The 16,915-nt window shown below is 46.1% G+C and overlaps 1 protein-coding gene across 2 annotated transcripts in view; it reads right to left on the bottom strand.

Moving 5' to 3' along the window:
* LOC142658696 (mitochondrial ornithine transporter 1-like) overlaps nt 1-11,795 on the bottom strand; it is a 29,951-nt gene extending 18,156 nt beyond the window's left edge. The window contains exons 1-2 of one of the 2 annotated variants that reach the window (XM_075834300.1): nt 11,516-11,795; nt 7,898-7,973 (exon numbers count right to left, since the gene is read on the bottom strand). In XM_075834300.1, the coding sequence (XP_075690415.1) occupies nt 7,898-7,967 (70 nt within the window). In that variant the 5' untranslated portion in view covers nt 7,968-7,973; nt 11,516-11,795. Of the gene's footprint in view, nt 1-7,897; nt 7,974-8,279; nt 8,423-11,515 lie in introns of those variants that run through there. The other variant, XM_075834299.1, reaches the window with a different exon arrangement.
* Nucleotides 11,796-16,915: the final 5,120 nt, after the last annotated feature.

The raw sequence follows: 16,915 nt of genomic DNA, 5'->3' as shown, positions 1-16,915 counted from the left end.
TCTTCCCCGGGCTCAGCGCTTAAAGTAGCGCTCTGCCTGGAGAGTCCTGGACGAAAAGGAGCTCCCTCTGCTCCTTCACTCTGTACTAATGCTGAAGCAGGGAGCGGACTGTTCTCTGCTTCAGCATTGGGTTCAACTGTATCCATCACGAGGACCCACTAGGCCACCGGGTGCATACACTGCCGTCAGGGCTCCTCCAAGAGCAGAATCCCCAGCCAGAGTGTTGCCGACGATCCCACTCCTACAGGGAGCCCATGCCCAGGAGCGGAATCAACAGGGGGGGCGGTGCGTGGCACTACCTACCAGGGGGGGCTGTGCGTGGCACTACCTTTTACATGGGGGCACAAACTGACGTTTTACTGCTGCCGTGAGTTCCCCCACAAAGGGGCCCACATAAACCTGGAGCCGACCCAGACAGGTATGATAGCGGATACTTGTCATTCTAATCCCGCCTGTTAATGAGAGGACTGCTGAGAAGTGATCTCTACAGACCAGGAAGTGTCAGTCTATTATGAGTCCCAGAGTGAAAATGGTAAGATTTTAGGATTATTTTTTAATATAGATAATGACATTAATAATTAAAAAAATACATTTTTTTAAAGAAAAATACCCATAAACTCTTAAAGTATGTTTAATATAAAAACTTGATTTAAACCAATAGGTGATTTTCTGATGACACATTCCCTTTAAAAAATGGTGTCTGAGGTGCAATTGCTTTGGTCATATTACAAGGTATATATATATCTGTGTTATATGGTTTTAAAATTCTGTGCTCTTGTGACTCCTATTGGTATATGTCAGTACTGCAATTCCCAAAAATTTTTATTGCTTTTTTTTCTAGTCTGGGAAAAGAAAAAAGTTATATAAAAACATTTGCACACATCCCTGTAATTCAATAAACTTGGTCAGTGCATTGGTTGGGAAAAAATATAAAATACATTGGCTTATTTTTTTATTATAACGTTAAAATAAAGAAGAAGGGGCTATTAGATATTTGGGATGGTGCTTACAATGTCAAAAATTATATGCCTAAGCAGGCAACAATACAAAGATTTCCCTGCACAGACTGCTTTATGGGTGCCCTATTAAGGGATCCATAAATACTGCCATGTGCATGAGGCCTTAACACATAGCATTATATTGCTTTGATGCAGTGGGTTTAGTTAAAGGAGCAATTCTAGGAAAAGGTTTCTAGTACGGTTTCTATAAAAAAAAAAAACAACCACATATTTACATTTGAAAACGTATTCTCCTTTGAATTAAATGAGGAAGAACCACAGAAAAACTATTGCTAATCAGTAAGGCCCCATGCACACGGCCGTAATTTTGATCCATAACTGCGGACCCATTCATTTCTATTGCTCACGGACACCTTCCCGTATATTTACGGGAAGGTGTCGTAGAAATGACCCGCAAAAAATAGGAGATGTCCTATTTTTTTATTTTACAGTACAGCACTGCGTCTCTGCTCCTATTTAAATGAATAGAAGCAGAGCTGCAGAATGGCTGCTGTGCAGTGGTCGGAGCCATGTGCTTCCGGCTCCAACTTATGCATACCATTTAAAACATCGGGCACCAGATGCAGCTGTCCGGTCGTGGAAAACCCCTTTAATGAAAAAACACTGAACAGGTAATCTGAACCTCAGAAACAAAATATGGGACGGAGCGGTGTCCACTAATGAACTACAACGAGAAAGATTTTACGGTGAATACAAAAAATTCCTTTCGCATGATATGCCTCAGAAAACAGCAGAGCATATTCAACAAGCTACGGTTGTATTGGAAGCTGGTAGCCCCTTATGTCAACCGTCTAGGATGACAATGAAGGTGTCTGATTGCCGGAAGAAGTGACAGAAAAGATACAAGCGGATAGCCCATACCATGTCCTGCTTGTAAAGAGAGACCCTTTTCCTAGCATGGGAAGGAAAGGGACGGAAGACTGGTAACAATCTCCTCGTTAAGGGTGGAAGGCAGATATAATCTTTGTCAGGAAGGAAGGTACCGAGCGCAGGACTACATTGCTCTGGTGGAGAATTAAGAACGGAGAGCGACATGGAAGAGCCGCAAACTAGGAAACTTACCTGATAGAGATCACTGCGATTAAAAAGGCCAACTTCCATTATATGAAACACCCCTACTAGGTACAAATGAAGAAAGCTGTAGATCACCCAATACCAGATTAAAATTCAAAGGCAGTGCCAGGGTCCTGTATGGAGGGCCCACAAATGGACATCCTCTTGAAGGAAAACTTTTACATGAGGTTTTTAGGCCAAAAGCTGCTGAAAGAGAATGGGGAAGATGGGTACCTGACCCTTCATGGATCGAAGAGCTAGTCCCAAGTCTAGGCTGGACTGTAGAAAGGAGGGAACTGTAGGGGGGGAAAAAAGGCATGGGAGATATCCATCTCCATTCACACCACTGAAAAGAAGTTTTCCATGTTTGGTGGTAAATGTGGAAAGAGGCATTCTTAAGCTGCTTTATCATGGTCTAAATAACCTCTTCCGAAAGAAGCTTTTGCTCTCAGGACGGCAGCCTCAATAGTCATGTGGTTAAGCGCAGTGGCTGTAAATTCAGTAGAAAAGAAGTAGAACTTGAAAAAACAGGTCTGGATGAGTAGATGCCATGGACTGTCTGCCATGAGGTTGATTACATCCGCGTACCAGGAATGCCTGGGCAAGTCCGAAGCCACTAGAATGACGTGAAGTGCTTCCTCCTCGATCTTTCTGACCACCCGCAGAAGTGGGGTAAAAAGGGAAGGGCGTACAGAGTCCATGGGATCACAAAGACAGCAGTCTCGACTGCCGTAGGATTGCAATTTCTGGCGATAAATTTCTGACCTTGTGATTCCACCCGGAGGTCGATGTCTGAAGAGATAAACAAATCGGTTGGGTTAAAGAAACCATTCGCCGGGATCCAGCTGTTCCCAAATGAGATAGTGGACTACAGGGATGTGGACTGCCGAGGCCTGTTCTGCCAAAGAAAGAATTTAGGATGCTTCTTTCATGGTTGCCTTGCTGTCCTGATGATTGATGTATTGTCTGTCTGTACCCAGATCGGGTGCCCCACCAGAAGATGTTACTAACGAGTTAGAGAGAGGAAGATCGCACTGAACTGCAGTATGTTGATGGGCAATCGGCTTTTCCTGTGTGTTCCATCAACCCTAAACTAGGTAATAGAGAATCCCCCCAGCCCAGCAGACTGCCGTCTATGGTCAGAATCACACAATGAACCGGGAAGAAAGAGTGACCCTGGGCTATCAAGGGAGGGGGGAGCCACCAAGAAAGGGACAGGTGCACCAGCCCTGACAGGTGGCAGGTCCGATCCAGATACTGGGGAGATTTAACCCAGCTGGACAGGATGGCGAATTGCAAGGGTCTGTAGTGAAATTAGGCAAACAAAATTGCTTCTATGACAGCCACCATTCTACTCAGGATTTTCATGCAGAACTGGCTTGAGAAGGAGCACAGTTGTCAGAAGCCCATACTCTTGATTGGAGGGCAGCTCGTTTGTCATATGGAAAATGTGTACTGAATAGGAGTTCCCAGAAAGCAAATGTGCTGTAAATGAAAAATGCACAATTTGGACTGATTGATTTGCTTGGTTTAGATACTCAGAGTCTTGAGTGTGATCCGGAGACGGACAAGGTTCTTTGATGAAAATGTATAAAAATGGGATGACAGTGACCCCTTTGGACTGGAGAAGTACCATGACACTGGCGAAAATAAGATCTGAACTTGTGACGGAAGACCCCATTGGATTTCAAGTCCAACACCTTAACCAGTCAGCAATCACAGCTTAAGGCCGGATTTACACGAGCGTGTGCGTTTTGCGCGCGCAAAAAACGCTGCGTTTTGCGCGCGCAAAAGGCATTTGACAGCTCCGTGTGTCATCCGTGTATGATGCGCGGCTGCGTGATTTTCACGCAGCCGCCATCATAGAGATGAGGTAGTCGACACCCGTCACTGTCCAAGGTGCTGAAAGAGCTAACTGATCGGCAGTAACTCTTTCAGCACCCTCGACAGTGAATGCCGATCACAATATACACCAACCTGTGAATAAAAAAAGACGTTCAAACTTACCATGAACTGCCTGCTTCCTCCAGTCCGGTCTCCCGGCCGTTGCCTTGGTGACGCGTCCCTCTCTTGTAATCCGGCCCCACCTCCCAGGATGACGCGGCAGGCCATGAGACCGCTGCAGCCTGTGATTGGCTGCAGCCTGTGCTTGGCCTGTGATTGGCTGCAGCTGTCACTTGGCCTGAATTGTCATCCCGGGAGGTCGGACTGGAGGAAGGAGCCGGGACTTATCGGTAAGTCCGAACTTCTGTTTTTTTTTACACGTATATGTATATTGTGATCGAAAGTCACTGTCCATGGTGCTGAAACAGTTTAAGTCTTTGAGCACCGTGGGCAGTGACTGTCTCCTGACGTCGCGTACCCGAACATTTTTTGCCGGGTTCGGTCAAAACGAGTTCGGCCGAACCCGGTGAAGTTCGGTGCGCTCATCTCTAATTTGACACTCCGTTTGGATGTTTGTAACCAGAAAAGCACGTGGTGCTTTTCTGTTTACATTCATCCTTTTGACAGCTCTTGCGTGATTTTCGCGCATGCAACGCAGGACCGTCCGTGTGGCATGCATTGTTTTCACGCACCCATTGAAGTCAATGGGTGCGTGTTGCGTGAAAAACGCAAGAATATAGAACATGTCGTGAGTTTTACGCAACGCACTCACGCAGCGCAAAATTCACGCATCGTCTAAACAGCCCCATAGACTATTATAGGTGCGTACGACACGCGTGAAAAGCACACGCGTCGCACGCGCGTATAATACGCTCGTGTAAATGAGGCCTAAAAGAAACTGGTCCAGTTGTTAAGAAGCAATGACTGACCAAAGAGTCCATTTGAAAGAAGCACAGATGGACATGATGGATGATGCACTTCAGAACCAGGATTGGGTGAACTGAACCTTCCTTGTTGGCACTATGAACAGGTTGGAATAGAAACCTGTAAACCTCTCTCTCAAAGGGGAAACTCAAGGCCAGGACGAAAGGTGAAGCAAGAGAGGGAGGATGGGACTTGAAGAAGCGACTGGAGGAAATAGAGGAGACTATGTTGTATCCTGTTGATACAAGATCCTTGACCCATCTATCCTCCACCTCGGAGAACCACATTTCCCGAAAGAAAAAGGACTACTTAGGGTGGGATCGCCCCTTTAGGCAATGGGGGTTTGTGTGCCCTAAACTTGGTTGAGTAGTGACCAGAATGAATGTGAGGTTGCCAAGAGGGACAGGGCTTCAAGAATGGTCTCCTCTTATCTTAGGAAGAGGACGGTTCCTCCACACGGGAAGTTGAGAATTGCCAAAAGGGAAAAAACTACCAGCCCGGTCCTGGGCTTGGACTGCGGAAGAAGAGAACTCTAACCACCTGTAGTTTCAGATATAATTTCATCCAGCCTACTGCCAAACAGGGGCATACTGGTGAAGGGGAAACTGGAAAGGAACTTCTTTGAAGCTGCATCTGCACTCCAGGTCTTCAGCTTAAGAAATCTGCAGATAGCTACGATGTTGCCAGCAGCTTGAGAGGAAAACATAGCCAACTTTGAGGAAACTAAACTGAAATATTTTCCAGCATGGGCAATCCATTTAGCAAGGTCCTTGTGGATACAGCCTTGGAGATCTAAGTGGATGTGACTGATGGGCAGAGGGCTGCACCCGCTACTTCACGACCAGACTTGCCTCTAGGAGTCTGTCTGTGGGTACCTTCAGGGCTTTAGACTTGGAAAGTCAAGACACAAGTAGATCCACAGTAGAGGGAGTAGTCCATTTGGATACCAGGTCATCAGGGAAAGGATAGAGGATGTCTAAACGTTTTGATTTTTTAAACAGTTTGTCAGGATGCTTTCAGTACCTCTTCAAAATCAGAATGATTGCTGAAGCGTTTAGAGAAACACTTAGAGGACCCCTCTTCTAGAGAGACAAAGGTCTCTGTACCTTTGATTTGTAGTGCCCATGTCTTCCATCTTTTGAAGATTGCGCTAAAGTGGATTCAGAATCCAAAACGGAGTGCCAGCTCTCATCCGAGAAAAAAAAACACACTCACAGGGAAAAGGCAATATCCGAGAAAGGTGCTCTGGTATTTAATGCAGTCAGGTGCATAGGGGATTACTAGGCGGACCTAGACGGTAGGGACCTAGAGAAATTTTGATAAACCTGCCTCAATGCGACTTTCCTATTGGTAACTCAGACTCACATCGAGTTCCATACAGAGGACCAGAGGAGACCTGTTGAATAGGGAGAGCGCCCCATAGCCATAACCATGGATTGAAAAATCATGGTTAGCTCCGTAACCCACTTTGACAAGGAGAGGGCCTATTCTGGACATTGGGACAACACAAACCTAGGTTAAGGGAGGTTCTCGGGCAGTCTGTAGTTAGTAAATCTAACTGGTATGAAAGTAGGGGACGATCACATTTGGCGGGACCCCTTGTCTCTGGGTTCTGACATCCCAGGACAAAATTTAAAACGAGGGGCAGAACAGAGGTGGGACTGGGACTGGTTCCCAGGAGGGGCATTCCCTAGTCAGAACCAGTTTAAGTAACTACGTTCCATCAGGTGGGGGGAATTTTCCTAATCAACGATCCAGAACCACCGGTAGTCTGCTGGAGACAGTACTGATTTGCTGCAACACATCACGCTCTAGTAGGCAGGCAGGCAGCGGTGAATTTCACAGGGACATCTTGGCCTCAAGCAACAGGGCAACTGAACCGACCTGTTCCTCTTTTTGGCCCGGCTGTCGACGAACAAGGGAGTAGAGTGACTTCCTCGACCTGTTCCCCTGTGAGGGGAGACAGGGAGGCCCAACACTCTCTCTTTTCCCAACCTTAGAGGGGATTTACACGAGCGTGTGCGTTTTTGCGCACGCAAAAAACGCAGCGTTTTGCGTGCGCAAAAGGCACTTAACAGCTCTGTGTGTCATCACATAGGATGCGTGGCTGCGTGATTTTCGCGCAGCTGCCATCATTATGACACTCCGTTTGGATGTTTGTAAACAGAAAAGCACGTGATGCTTTTCGGTTTCCAGGCATACTTTTGACTGCTGTTGCGCGAATCACGCGCGTCCCACGGAAGTGCTTCCGTGTGATTTTCACGCACCCAATGACTTCAATGGGTGCGTGTTGTGCGAACAACGCAGAAATATAGGAGCTGTCGTGAGTTTTACGCAGCGGACTCACGCTGCGCAAAAAATCACTGACAGTCTGCACTGCCCCATAGACTAATATAGGTCCTTGCGAGGCGCATGAAAATCACGCGCATTGCACGGACGTATATAACGCTCGTGTAAATAAGCCCTAAAAGTGTAAGAAAGGAAAAACTAAAAGAATAAAATGTAGGTAGAAACAGACCTGGATAACCCAGATCTGTGTCTGCCTCCTACTGAAACTAAGTTAAAAATGATCAGCTCAGTGCCAGTAGGTGGGGTACAGCATGCATTGGAGGAGCTAACTCTTTTCCTTAGTGTCAGCTTCCTAGTGGCAGGGCATTATACCCATGGTTTTTCTGTGTCCCCCGATGATACAAACGAGCAACTGCTTGTTTTGCAGCCTAATACTATCATCTAGTAGCCAGAAAATAATTCCATACAGGGGTTACATAAGTGCTTTATAGCCTAAAGAATCTGGTGCAGTGAGATTAGATTGACACAAGCCACCAGGGTTGAAGTTTAGAGTGGTATTCGTTTGGCGAGGAGCCTTAAATGGTTGTGGCCCTGGGGTAATTGTCCCTTTTACCCATGTTGTAATCCCACATTTGCTTTGATATTAATTAGACTGACTAATACTTCTTTCTTGCCTCTTTGTGACTGGTGGATAATAATTTCTGTATGCTCTCCTCCTCGTCACTCACCCATTGCTCCTGATGTCATATTAATTAGAATCTGCAGGAAACGCGAGTGTTGTCTTTGGTCAGGTGACATATCAACCTAGAGAAAATAATACAAATATCACTTTAAAGAGGCTAACTTGGGCCTTATGTCAAGAATGGCGCAAATAAATAATGAAGCAGTCGCTAAGAGCAACCAATCAAATTTCAGCTTTCATATGTATAGTGAAGACTAGAAAATGAAAGATGAATTCGGATTGCTTGCTATGGACAACTGTTCCCCTTCTTAGAATTGAAAATTTATTTTTAAAGCTGAACTTATTCGGATAAATTTTCTCAGTTTTACATACTACGAACATTCTTATCTTTGTTAAAATAGTACGTATGTAACGTTAGGCTCTGTTACCATTCAGTTAAGAGCACTATGTTTGGCGTATGCATCGGGAAAGCTCCTAATGCAACGCTCAGGTGGTCCTCCCGGTGTTTGTTTACATGCGGACTGCACGTAACTGCTGCAGACAATCAGAGGGCTTCATATTCCTGGCATCATCGCTGAACGTTCATGCTGGGAATACAGTATATGACCACTGAGCCCTCTGATTGGCTCAGACGGTCACATGCTGCTCACATGTAAACAAACACCTGGAGTACTGCCGAAGCATCAGTTCTAAATCACTAGTGGAAAGAATAGGTGAGTACAAGTATTATACCTCCCGTGTGACTACCGGCAAGTGTTTGGCTGTGAGTATATTGGAACTGTAAGCTTGTTGCCTACAGAGGAAGTAAACAGCTGAGTTTGTCAAAATAACAGAGTTTGTTATTACTGTGCCATTTCTCCTGCGGAACAGTCATCAACAGACCCGTCGGCTGGCAAAGGGGTTCCTTGTCCCTGTGCTCTGGCCACGTCTAAGGCTATGTTCACATCTGCATCAGGGCTTCATTCCTGTGAACTCTGAGAACCCAGCAAGCGTCATGTTAGGCTTTGTTCACATCTGCGTCAGGGCTCCGTTCCGTCTGAGCTCTCCGTCGGAACGGAGCCCTGACTGACACAAACTGAAACCAAAGGTTTCCGTTTCCATCACCATTGATTTCAATGGTGACAGATCCGGTGCCAATGGTTTCAGTTTGTCTCAGTCAGGGCTCCGTTCCGACGGAGAGCTCAGACGGTACGGAGCCCTGACGCAGATGTGAACAAAGCCGTAAGGGCCTGTTCACATCACTGGTCGACTACGCTATTGATTCCGTCGGAAAACCGGAAACCAGCCGGAATGGTGACGAACGGAAAGAATTAGCGATGTTTCCGTCACCATTGAGATCAATGCTGACTGAAACGGAAGCTGTGCTGTCAGTTTCACTTTCCGTTGCGGGGTCCACCCGACGGAACCCTCCAACGGAACCCCGGAACGGAAATGAACGGTGATGTGAACAGGCCCTAACCTGAAGCTTGCTGGGTTCTCACAGCTCAGACTTGCTACAGATTTTGCCTGCATTTTTTAAGCCAAAACCAGAATTGGCTCCAGGAGCACAGACCTTTAAGGCCTTCCTTTATACATTTCTTCTGTCTAGGTTACGATCTTGGATTTGGCTTAAAAAACAACAAAAAAAAACACGTAAAATTCACATCGTGTTTGTGCTATCTGCCGAGGGTATATGGTTTTTAAACACTAAAAATGTATTGAAACGTATAGCTCGGCGTATACATAGACTATAATGGGTTAAACGTAGACCAAAAAAAGCATCAGTTTGGTCTATGTTTGTCATGGTGTACGTTGGGATACAGTTTTTTTAAAAGTACTGAAATGCGTAGTCTGCTACGCTATTTTGTACTTAAAAAAGAGATATGGAACAACTTTTTTATGCATTGATCTCAATGCTATACGTTTGTATCCGTTTACATACAGTAAATCTATCCGTTTGTTTTTTTCTAACAGTGTTCACTTTAAAAAAAAAAAATAAATAGTATACATTGTTTTAGGTAAAAAATGGAAAAAACGGGTAACGACGTATGAGTATACTATAAACGTACACGCTATAAAAAAACAGACGTAAACAGAAAATGGTACATGTTTGTATACACTTTCAATGGTCTACGCTTTTATAAAAAAAAACAAAAAAAAAAAAACGATACGCTCGGCAGATAGCACAAACACGATATGAATGGGGCCTTAGGCCCCGTTCACACATTTTTTTGCAGGCAGAAAAAAAACGAAAAAAATAAATAAAAATTCGGCCTCAAAAATCCTACAGGAATTTTGAGGCAGATTTTGACCTGTCTGTAACTTAGTGCCACAATTTTCAAGCCATTTTTTACCTGCGGCCATTGAGCGCCGCAAAAAAACCATCAGGCGGTTTCGGACATTTTTTGTCGCGGATTCCAACTGAGGCCGGATTCACACGAGCATCTGCGTTTTGCACGCACAAAAGGTCCATAAAAGCTGTGTGTGTCAGCAGCATATGATGCGTGATTTTCGCGCAGCCGCCATCATTAGGACACTCTGTTTTTATGTTTGTAAACAGAAAAGCACGTGGTGCTTTTCGGTTTTCATTCATAGTTTTGACTACTGTAGCGCGCATCACGCGCGGCAAACGGAAGTGCTTCCGTGTGCCGTGCGCGGTTTTCAAGCACCCATTGACTTCAAACGGGCAAATATAGGACATGTCGCGAGTTTTACGCAGCGGACATACGCTGCGTGAAAATCACGAACAGTCTGAACGGCCCCATTGACTAACATAGGTCCGTGCGACGCGCGTGAAAATCACGCACGTTGCACGGACGTATTATACGTTCGTCTGAATAAGCCCTTGAGTGATACACATATGCAATATATACAAGTAAATGACAGCAAAAGTCTGAGTAGAGGTTTTGCATGAGCAGCACCTGACTGTATAATGGCGTGGAAAAAACCCTGCAAATTTTAGCATTAGACATTTTGTGCACGGTGCACTTCGTTCATCGCACAATCTTAGTTTAAAGGACATTTAAGAAGGGATTTAAATCTTAAAAAGTCAATGTGGTGTTCCAGCATGAGGTGGTATGGCGCAGGGCATTGCGATTGTTTAAATCAAGTAAAGGAACTAGAATGTAAAATGTAAGTCTTGCTGTATTATCTATGCAGCATGCAAGTGAAACACCAAGCTCATAGATGTGTGTGTGTCTGTGTGAATATATTATATATATATATATATATATACACACACACACACTCTAAATTAATACAATTAAACACTTAGCGTATGTTCACACGGCCTATTTTCAGACGTAATTCGGGCGTTTTACGCCTCGAATTACGCCTGAAAAAAACGGCTCTAATACGCCTACAAACATCTGCCAATTGCTTTCAATGGGTTTTACGATGTTCTGTTCCCACGAGGTGTAATTTTACGCTTCGCTGTCAAAAGACGGCGTGTAAAAAAACACCCGCGTCAAAGAAGTGTAGGTCACTTCTTGGGACGTTTTTGGAGCAGTTTTTCATTGACTCCTTTGAAAAACAGCTCCAATAACGTCCATAAAATACACAGCAAAAACGTGAGTAGTTACAAAAACGTCTGAAAATACGTAATTTCAGACGTATTTTGCTACTGCGTGTGAACATATCCTTAAAGCTTTCACTTGCTTTTCACACATGATGACTTTGTACGTACCTGTGCTCTCTCGAAACAGATCTGTTAAGTTCCTGCTCATTGACCGTGGATAATCATTGTGTTAATGTGGCTGCCCGCACCAGCATAGGCCTCTGTATGAGAGCTCTCTAGAAGTCACCACCAGTACTGTGGGTATTCATAGGTCTCTATTGAAAAAGAACAATTGGAGCAAAGAAGATCTCCTCATCCTTATCACAATCAGCTCAAATCATTCACTGTCTTGTGAGGCACACCCTCCTTCTGCCAGTCACCTCCTATTTCTGGATGTTAACATAACTTTTTTAGGCCCCATGCACACGACCGTAAAAATTGTCCGTAGCTGAGGTCTGCCATTACGGACACATTCACTTCTATTGACCGCGGACGCCTTCCCTTATATTTGCGGGAAGGTGTCTGGTCCGTAGAAGTGTACCGCAAAAGATAGGACATGTCCTATCTTTTGCTTTTTACGGGCACGGCCGTGAGCATGGGGCCTTAGACCAGGGATCCACAGTGATAAATCATGCACGATTATCACAGTAATGTATTCCCATAGGGTTACAAGAAATTGCATGTATACATGTGATTTCATGAATCTATTTTGTCATTGTTGGATTGTTTGTGGTTATCACACATTGGATGTAATCTTTTTCCGCATAGGGTTTCATTAACATCGATTGCGATTTTATGTGGTATTGAAATGCAATTTTACAATTTTTACCTCTAAAAAGAAGGCTCCGGCTCTAAATTGCATGGAATTTTTGCATGAAATCGAACATGCTTATCACATGCGATTTTGCAGTGCGATTGACAGATCGTATTGAAAGACGTCACATGCGATAAGTCATTGTGGAGTCCCAGTCTTAGGGCATATTCAAAACTGAATATTGCAAAAAATGGGATTGGATCCTGGCTTGAGAAACCAAGATGTATCAGCATGTTCACATGTAGTGGATATTGGAGGTCAAATGTCACACTGTAGTGAATGGAATTTAAAATCTGTTCACAAAGTGCAGTAGAAAAACCATTGTGGGGAAAACAGCAGCAGTGTGAACTGATGTAAATATCACAATTGTGAACATGGCGGATACGTTGCATAGAGGTACACAGCGTATTCGTCCTGGAAAACGCAGGGAATTATGCCCGAAAACCCCACCAAAATGTGGTGCAGTTTTAAGTCATCACCCGGGCGTTGTCAAGGCAACACGTTCCCCTGTTCTGACAGCTGCCCAGCCGCCTGGGATAATGCTGTAGTTCATGTGACCGCTGCAACCCTTGATTGGCTGCAGAAGTCACAAGGGATAAACGGAGGCCAGGCTGTGCTCAGAACAGAGGATAGCGTCGCTTTGACTACAGCAGTGTGTAAGTAGAAGATTTTATGAATTTGAAATTAAAAAAAACTTTTTTTTTTCTCAATTGAAGCAGAATCGCAGCATTTCCACTACAAAAGTCACAACACATGGCTCTTTGTTGCGGGTTTTACCTCCAATAGGGAAAACCTGCAACAGAAGAGCAAGCGATTCCACAGCATAAGGGTATGTTCACACGGCTTATTTACGGACGTTATTTGGGCGTTTTACGCCTCAAATTACGTCCAAAAATGCGTCGCTGTCAAAAAACGGCGCGTAAATAGACGCCCGCGCCAAAGAAGTGTCATGTCACTTCTTCAGACGTAAATGGAGCCATTTTCCATGGACTCCATGGAAAACCAGCTCCAGTTACGACCGTAATGGACGCGGCGTTCAAGCGCCTGCACACGCCGTTACGGCTGAAATGACGGGGCTGTTTTCTCCTGGAAACAGCCCCGTAATTTCGGCCGTTACGGACGCTGCCATGTGAACATACCCTAAATTGACATTCTGCGGACTAAAAAACTGCATCGTAGGTGAATAAATTAACGGTTTCTCGCAGGGTCGTCGCTAGCACCGGACTTCCGGGGCCCAAGGCCCGGTACCCCGGATTCCCGGGCGACTGCCACTACAGGGGTCGCAGCCCCCGCACCGCATTTATAGAAATGGGCCTATGTCATAAAATACACGGGCCCCTGTTACTATAGTAATACCACTATACTTACCCTCCTTACCGTCCTGACGTCTTCTCGCATCATGACGTAACGATGCTGGATGGTGTCGTGACATCCGCTGTACCGAAGACCTGGGTAAGTGTAACATTATTACTGCTTGCTGGGGTCCTGTATCTAAGCCTGCCACCTGTGTTACTAATTGTTTTTTTGTGTGTTTGTGTTTTTTGACAGGTTCAGTTGATGTACTACGTGGGATTCGAGGACTACTTCGATGACGGATTTTTTTTATTTTCAATAAAATTGTTGTGTGGGGGTTTTTTATTTCAATAAAATATATTTTTTCTATGTCACTGTATTTTCTTTTAAACTTCATCCTCAAACTACTACCGCCTTAGTAATGGCCGCTGGCTGATTGACAGCTTCCATTACTAAGGCAGGGCTTAGTGTTAGCCGCTGCAGAGGCTAACACTAACCCCCATTATTACCCCGATACCCACCGCCACCAGGATAACCAGGAAGAGCTGGGTACGTCTGTAGCGAAGGTCGGGTACTGGGGCAGACGTGATGGTCGGGTACTGGGGCAGACGTAGGCTGGTATTATTAGGCCTCATTTACACGAGCGTAATATACGCGCGTGCGACGCGCGTGCTTTTCACGCGTGTCGTACGCACCTATATTACTCTATGGGGCAGTGCAGACGATGCGTGAATTTTGCGCAGCGCGAGTGCGTTGCGTAAAACTCACGACATGTTCTAAAATTCTGAGTTTTTCGCGCATCACGCACCCATTGAAGTCAATGGGTGCGTGAAAACCACGAAGGTCGACCGGAAGCACTTCCGTGCGAACTGCGTGATTCGCGCAAGAGCTGTCAAACTGAATGTAAACAGAAAAGCACCATGTGCTTTTCTGTTTACAAACATCCGAACGGAGTGTCTTACACATGAGCGAACCGACCTTTACCGGGTTCGGCCGAACTCGTTTTGACCGAACCCGGCAGGAGACAGTCACTGTGCAGGGTGCTGAAAGAGTTAAAATGGTTCAGCACCCTGGACAGTGACTTCCAATTCCAATATACGTGAACGTGTAAAAAAAAAAAAAAAGTTCTGACTTACCGATAACTCCCGGCTTCTTCCTCCAGTCTGACCTCCCGGGATGACAATTCAGTCCAAGTGACAGCTGCAGCCAATCACAAGCCAAGCACAGGCTGCAGTGGTCACATGGACTGCCGCGTCATCCAGGGAGGTGGGGCCAGATGTCAAGAGAGGCGCGTCACCAAGGACGCGTCACCAAGGCAACGGCCGGGAAGTTCTCGAACCTCTTTTTTTTTAAACAGGTTACTCGATATGGTGATCGGAATGCACTGTCGAGGGTGCTGAAAGAGTTACTGCCGATCAGTTAACTCTTTCAGCACCATGGACAGTGACTGACGTCGACTAGCCTCATCTCTATGATGGCGGCTGCGCGAAAATCACGCAGCCGCGCATCATACACGGATGACACACGGAGCTGTCAAGTGCCTTTTGCGCGCGAAAAACGCACACGCTCGTGTAAATGAGGCCTTAGGGTATGTGCACACACACTAATTACGTCCGTAATTGATGGACGTATTTCGGCCGCAAGTACCGGACCGAACACAGTGCAGGGAGCCGGGCTCCTAGCATCATACTTATGTACGATGCTAGGAGTCCCTGCCTCGCTGCAGGACAACTGTCCCGTACTGTAATCATGTTTTCAGTACGGAACAGTTGTCCTGCAGCGAGGCAGGGACTCCTAGCATCGTACATAAGTATGATGCTAGGAGCCCGGCTCCCTGCAATGTGTTCGGTCCACTACTTGCGGCCGAAATACGTCCGTCAATTACGGACGTAATTAGTGTGTGTGCACATACCCTTAGGCTGGAAAAGGCCAAAAACAGTGTGTCATCTCACCCTGGTAATGTTAGGCTGCTGCTGCTGCTATGTTATATCTGGCTGGTTATCAAAAAATATACAGGGGGCATTCTGTGAGGAACTCTCTACAGGTGTCTTTGATTAGAGCCCCGAGACATAACTTTTCTTGGGGCCCCAGAAATGCCAAATTTTCCTCTGAGGTTTAGTACAAGGATACTTACTGATGGGGCCCTGTATCTAAGGCCTCATTTACACGAGCGTATTATACGCGCGTGCGACGCGCGTGCTTTTCACGCGTGTCGTACGCACCTATAATAGTCTATGGGGCTGTTTAGACGATGCGTGAATTTTGCGCTGCGTGAGTGCGTTGCGTAAAACTCACGACATGTTCTATATTCTTGCGTTTTTCACGCAACACGCACCCATTGACTTCAATGGGTGCGTGAAAACAACGCATGCCACACGGACGGTCCTGCGTTGCATGCGCGAAAAACACGCAAGAGCTGTTATGTCCATTCTAATTAGTCTATAAAGCTACACAAAGCTACTCCAAACCAGGAAGTGCCTGCCTTTCAAGTGCGAGGGGGCAAGTCTAGCCAGTGCCAGGAGAGTTGTGTGCGGATAGTTTTGAGCGTTTCACAGCCATACTACAGCCATGCCGCGCGGGATGGATGTGGAGCGCCTCATCCTTTTTGTCCAGGAGCATCCCGCGATATGGGATACCAGATGTGAGGAGTATCATAACAGGACGGTGAAGGAGGACGCATGGGAGTTGGTGGCCAAAAACCTCTTTGGGCAAGAGTGGGAGACTGGCCGAACCCGGGACCGCACTCGGTTGGGTGAGTACCTGGCATTTTCTGTCAATGCCTGTCATGCCTATCGAAAACCTGGGCCCTGTATGTGTATTGCGCTCATTAGCACGAGAAACTTTGGTGGAGCAGGTGCTTCCCCACGTCCCACCGCATTGCCATTGCAGGGCCCTTCATTTTGAAGTGAGAGGTGATAGTTCTGATGGCGTGTTTTGTTTTTGTTACATCCAACAGTCCAAGATATCAAGACACGGTGGCGGAGCTGCCGTGATCAATTCAGGCGAGAGATGGGTGACAAGGGACGCAGCGGAGATGGGGCATCTCGCAAACGGCCCTACATATATACTAAGCAGCTGATGTTCCTGAAGGACATTATGGATATGCGCACGTAAGCGTTTATGCCGTTGCATGAGTGTAATGTGTGTTTGCCAAGGTCCTGTCTGCCAACGTGTTGTTGTGGGCAATGTTAGATATTGTAGTCATACTTTTTTTGCTCCCTGTAGAACCACCGACAATTTGGAGGACACAGCAGAGGAGACTGACGTGGGGGAGTCTGTGGCCGAACCCCCTGCTCCCAATATCCTGCCACTCAGCCCCGAGCCGACACCCCAGGAGCCCGCACCAGGCCAGTCAGAACGGCCGGTTGCCTCTCCAGCCCAGGAGCGGCCCGTGCGAGCCCGCAGTCGGCGTGTTCGTGCCC

The sequence above is a fragment of the Rhinoderma darwinii genome, chromosome 8 (genome assembly GCF_050947455.1).
Source record: "Rhinoderma darwinii isolate aRhiDar2 chromosome 8, aRhiDar2.hap1, whole genome shotgun sequence".
In the NCBI taxonomy this organism is placed as follows: Eukaryota; Metazoa; Chordata; class Amphibia; order Anura; family Rhinodermatidae; genus Rhinoderma; species Rhinoderma darwinii.
Note: the sequence above shows the minus strand (reverse complement) of the source record. Positions and strands in the feature narration are given on the sequence as shown.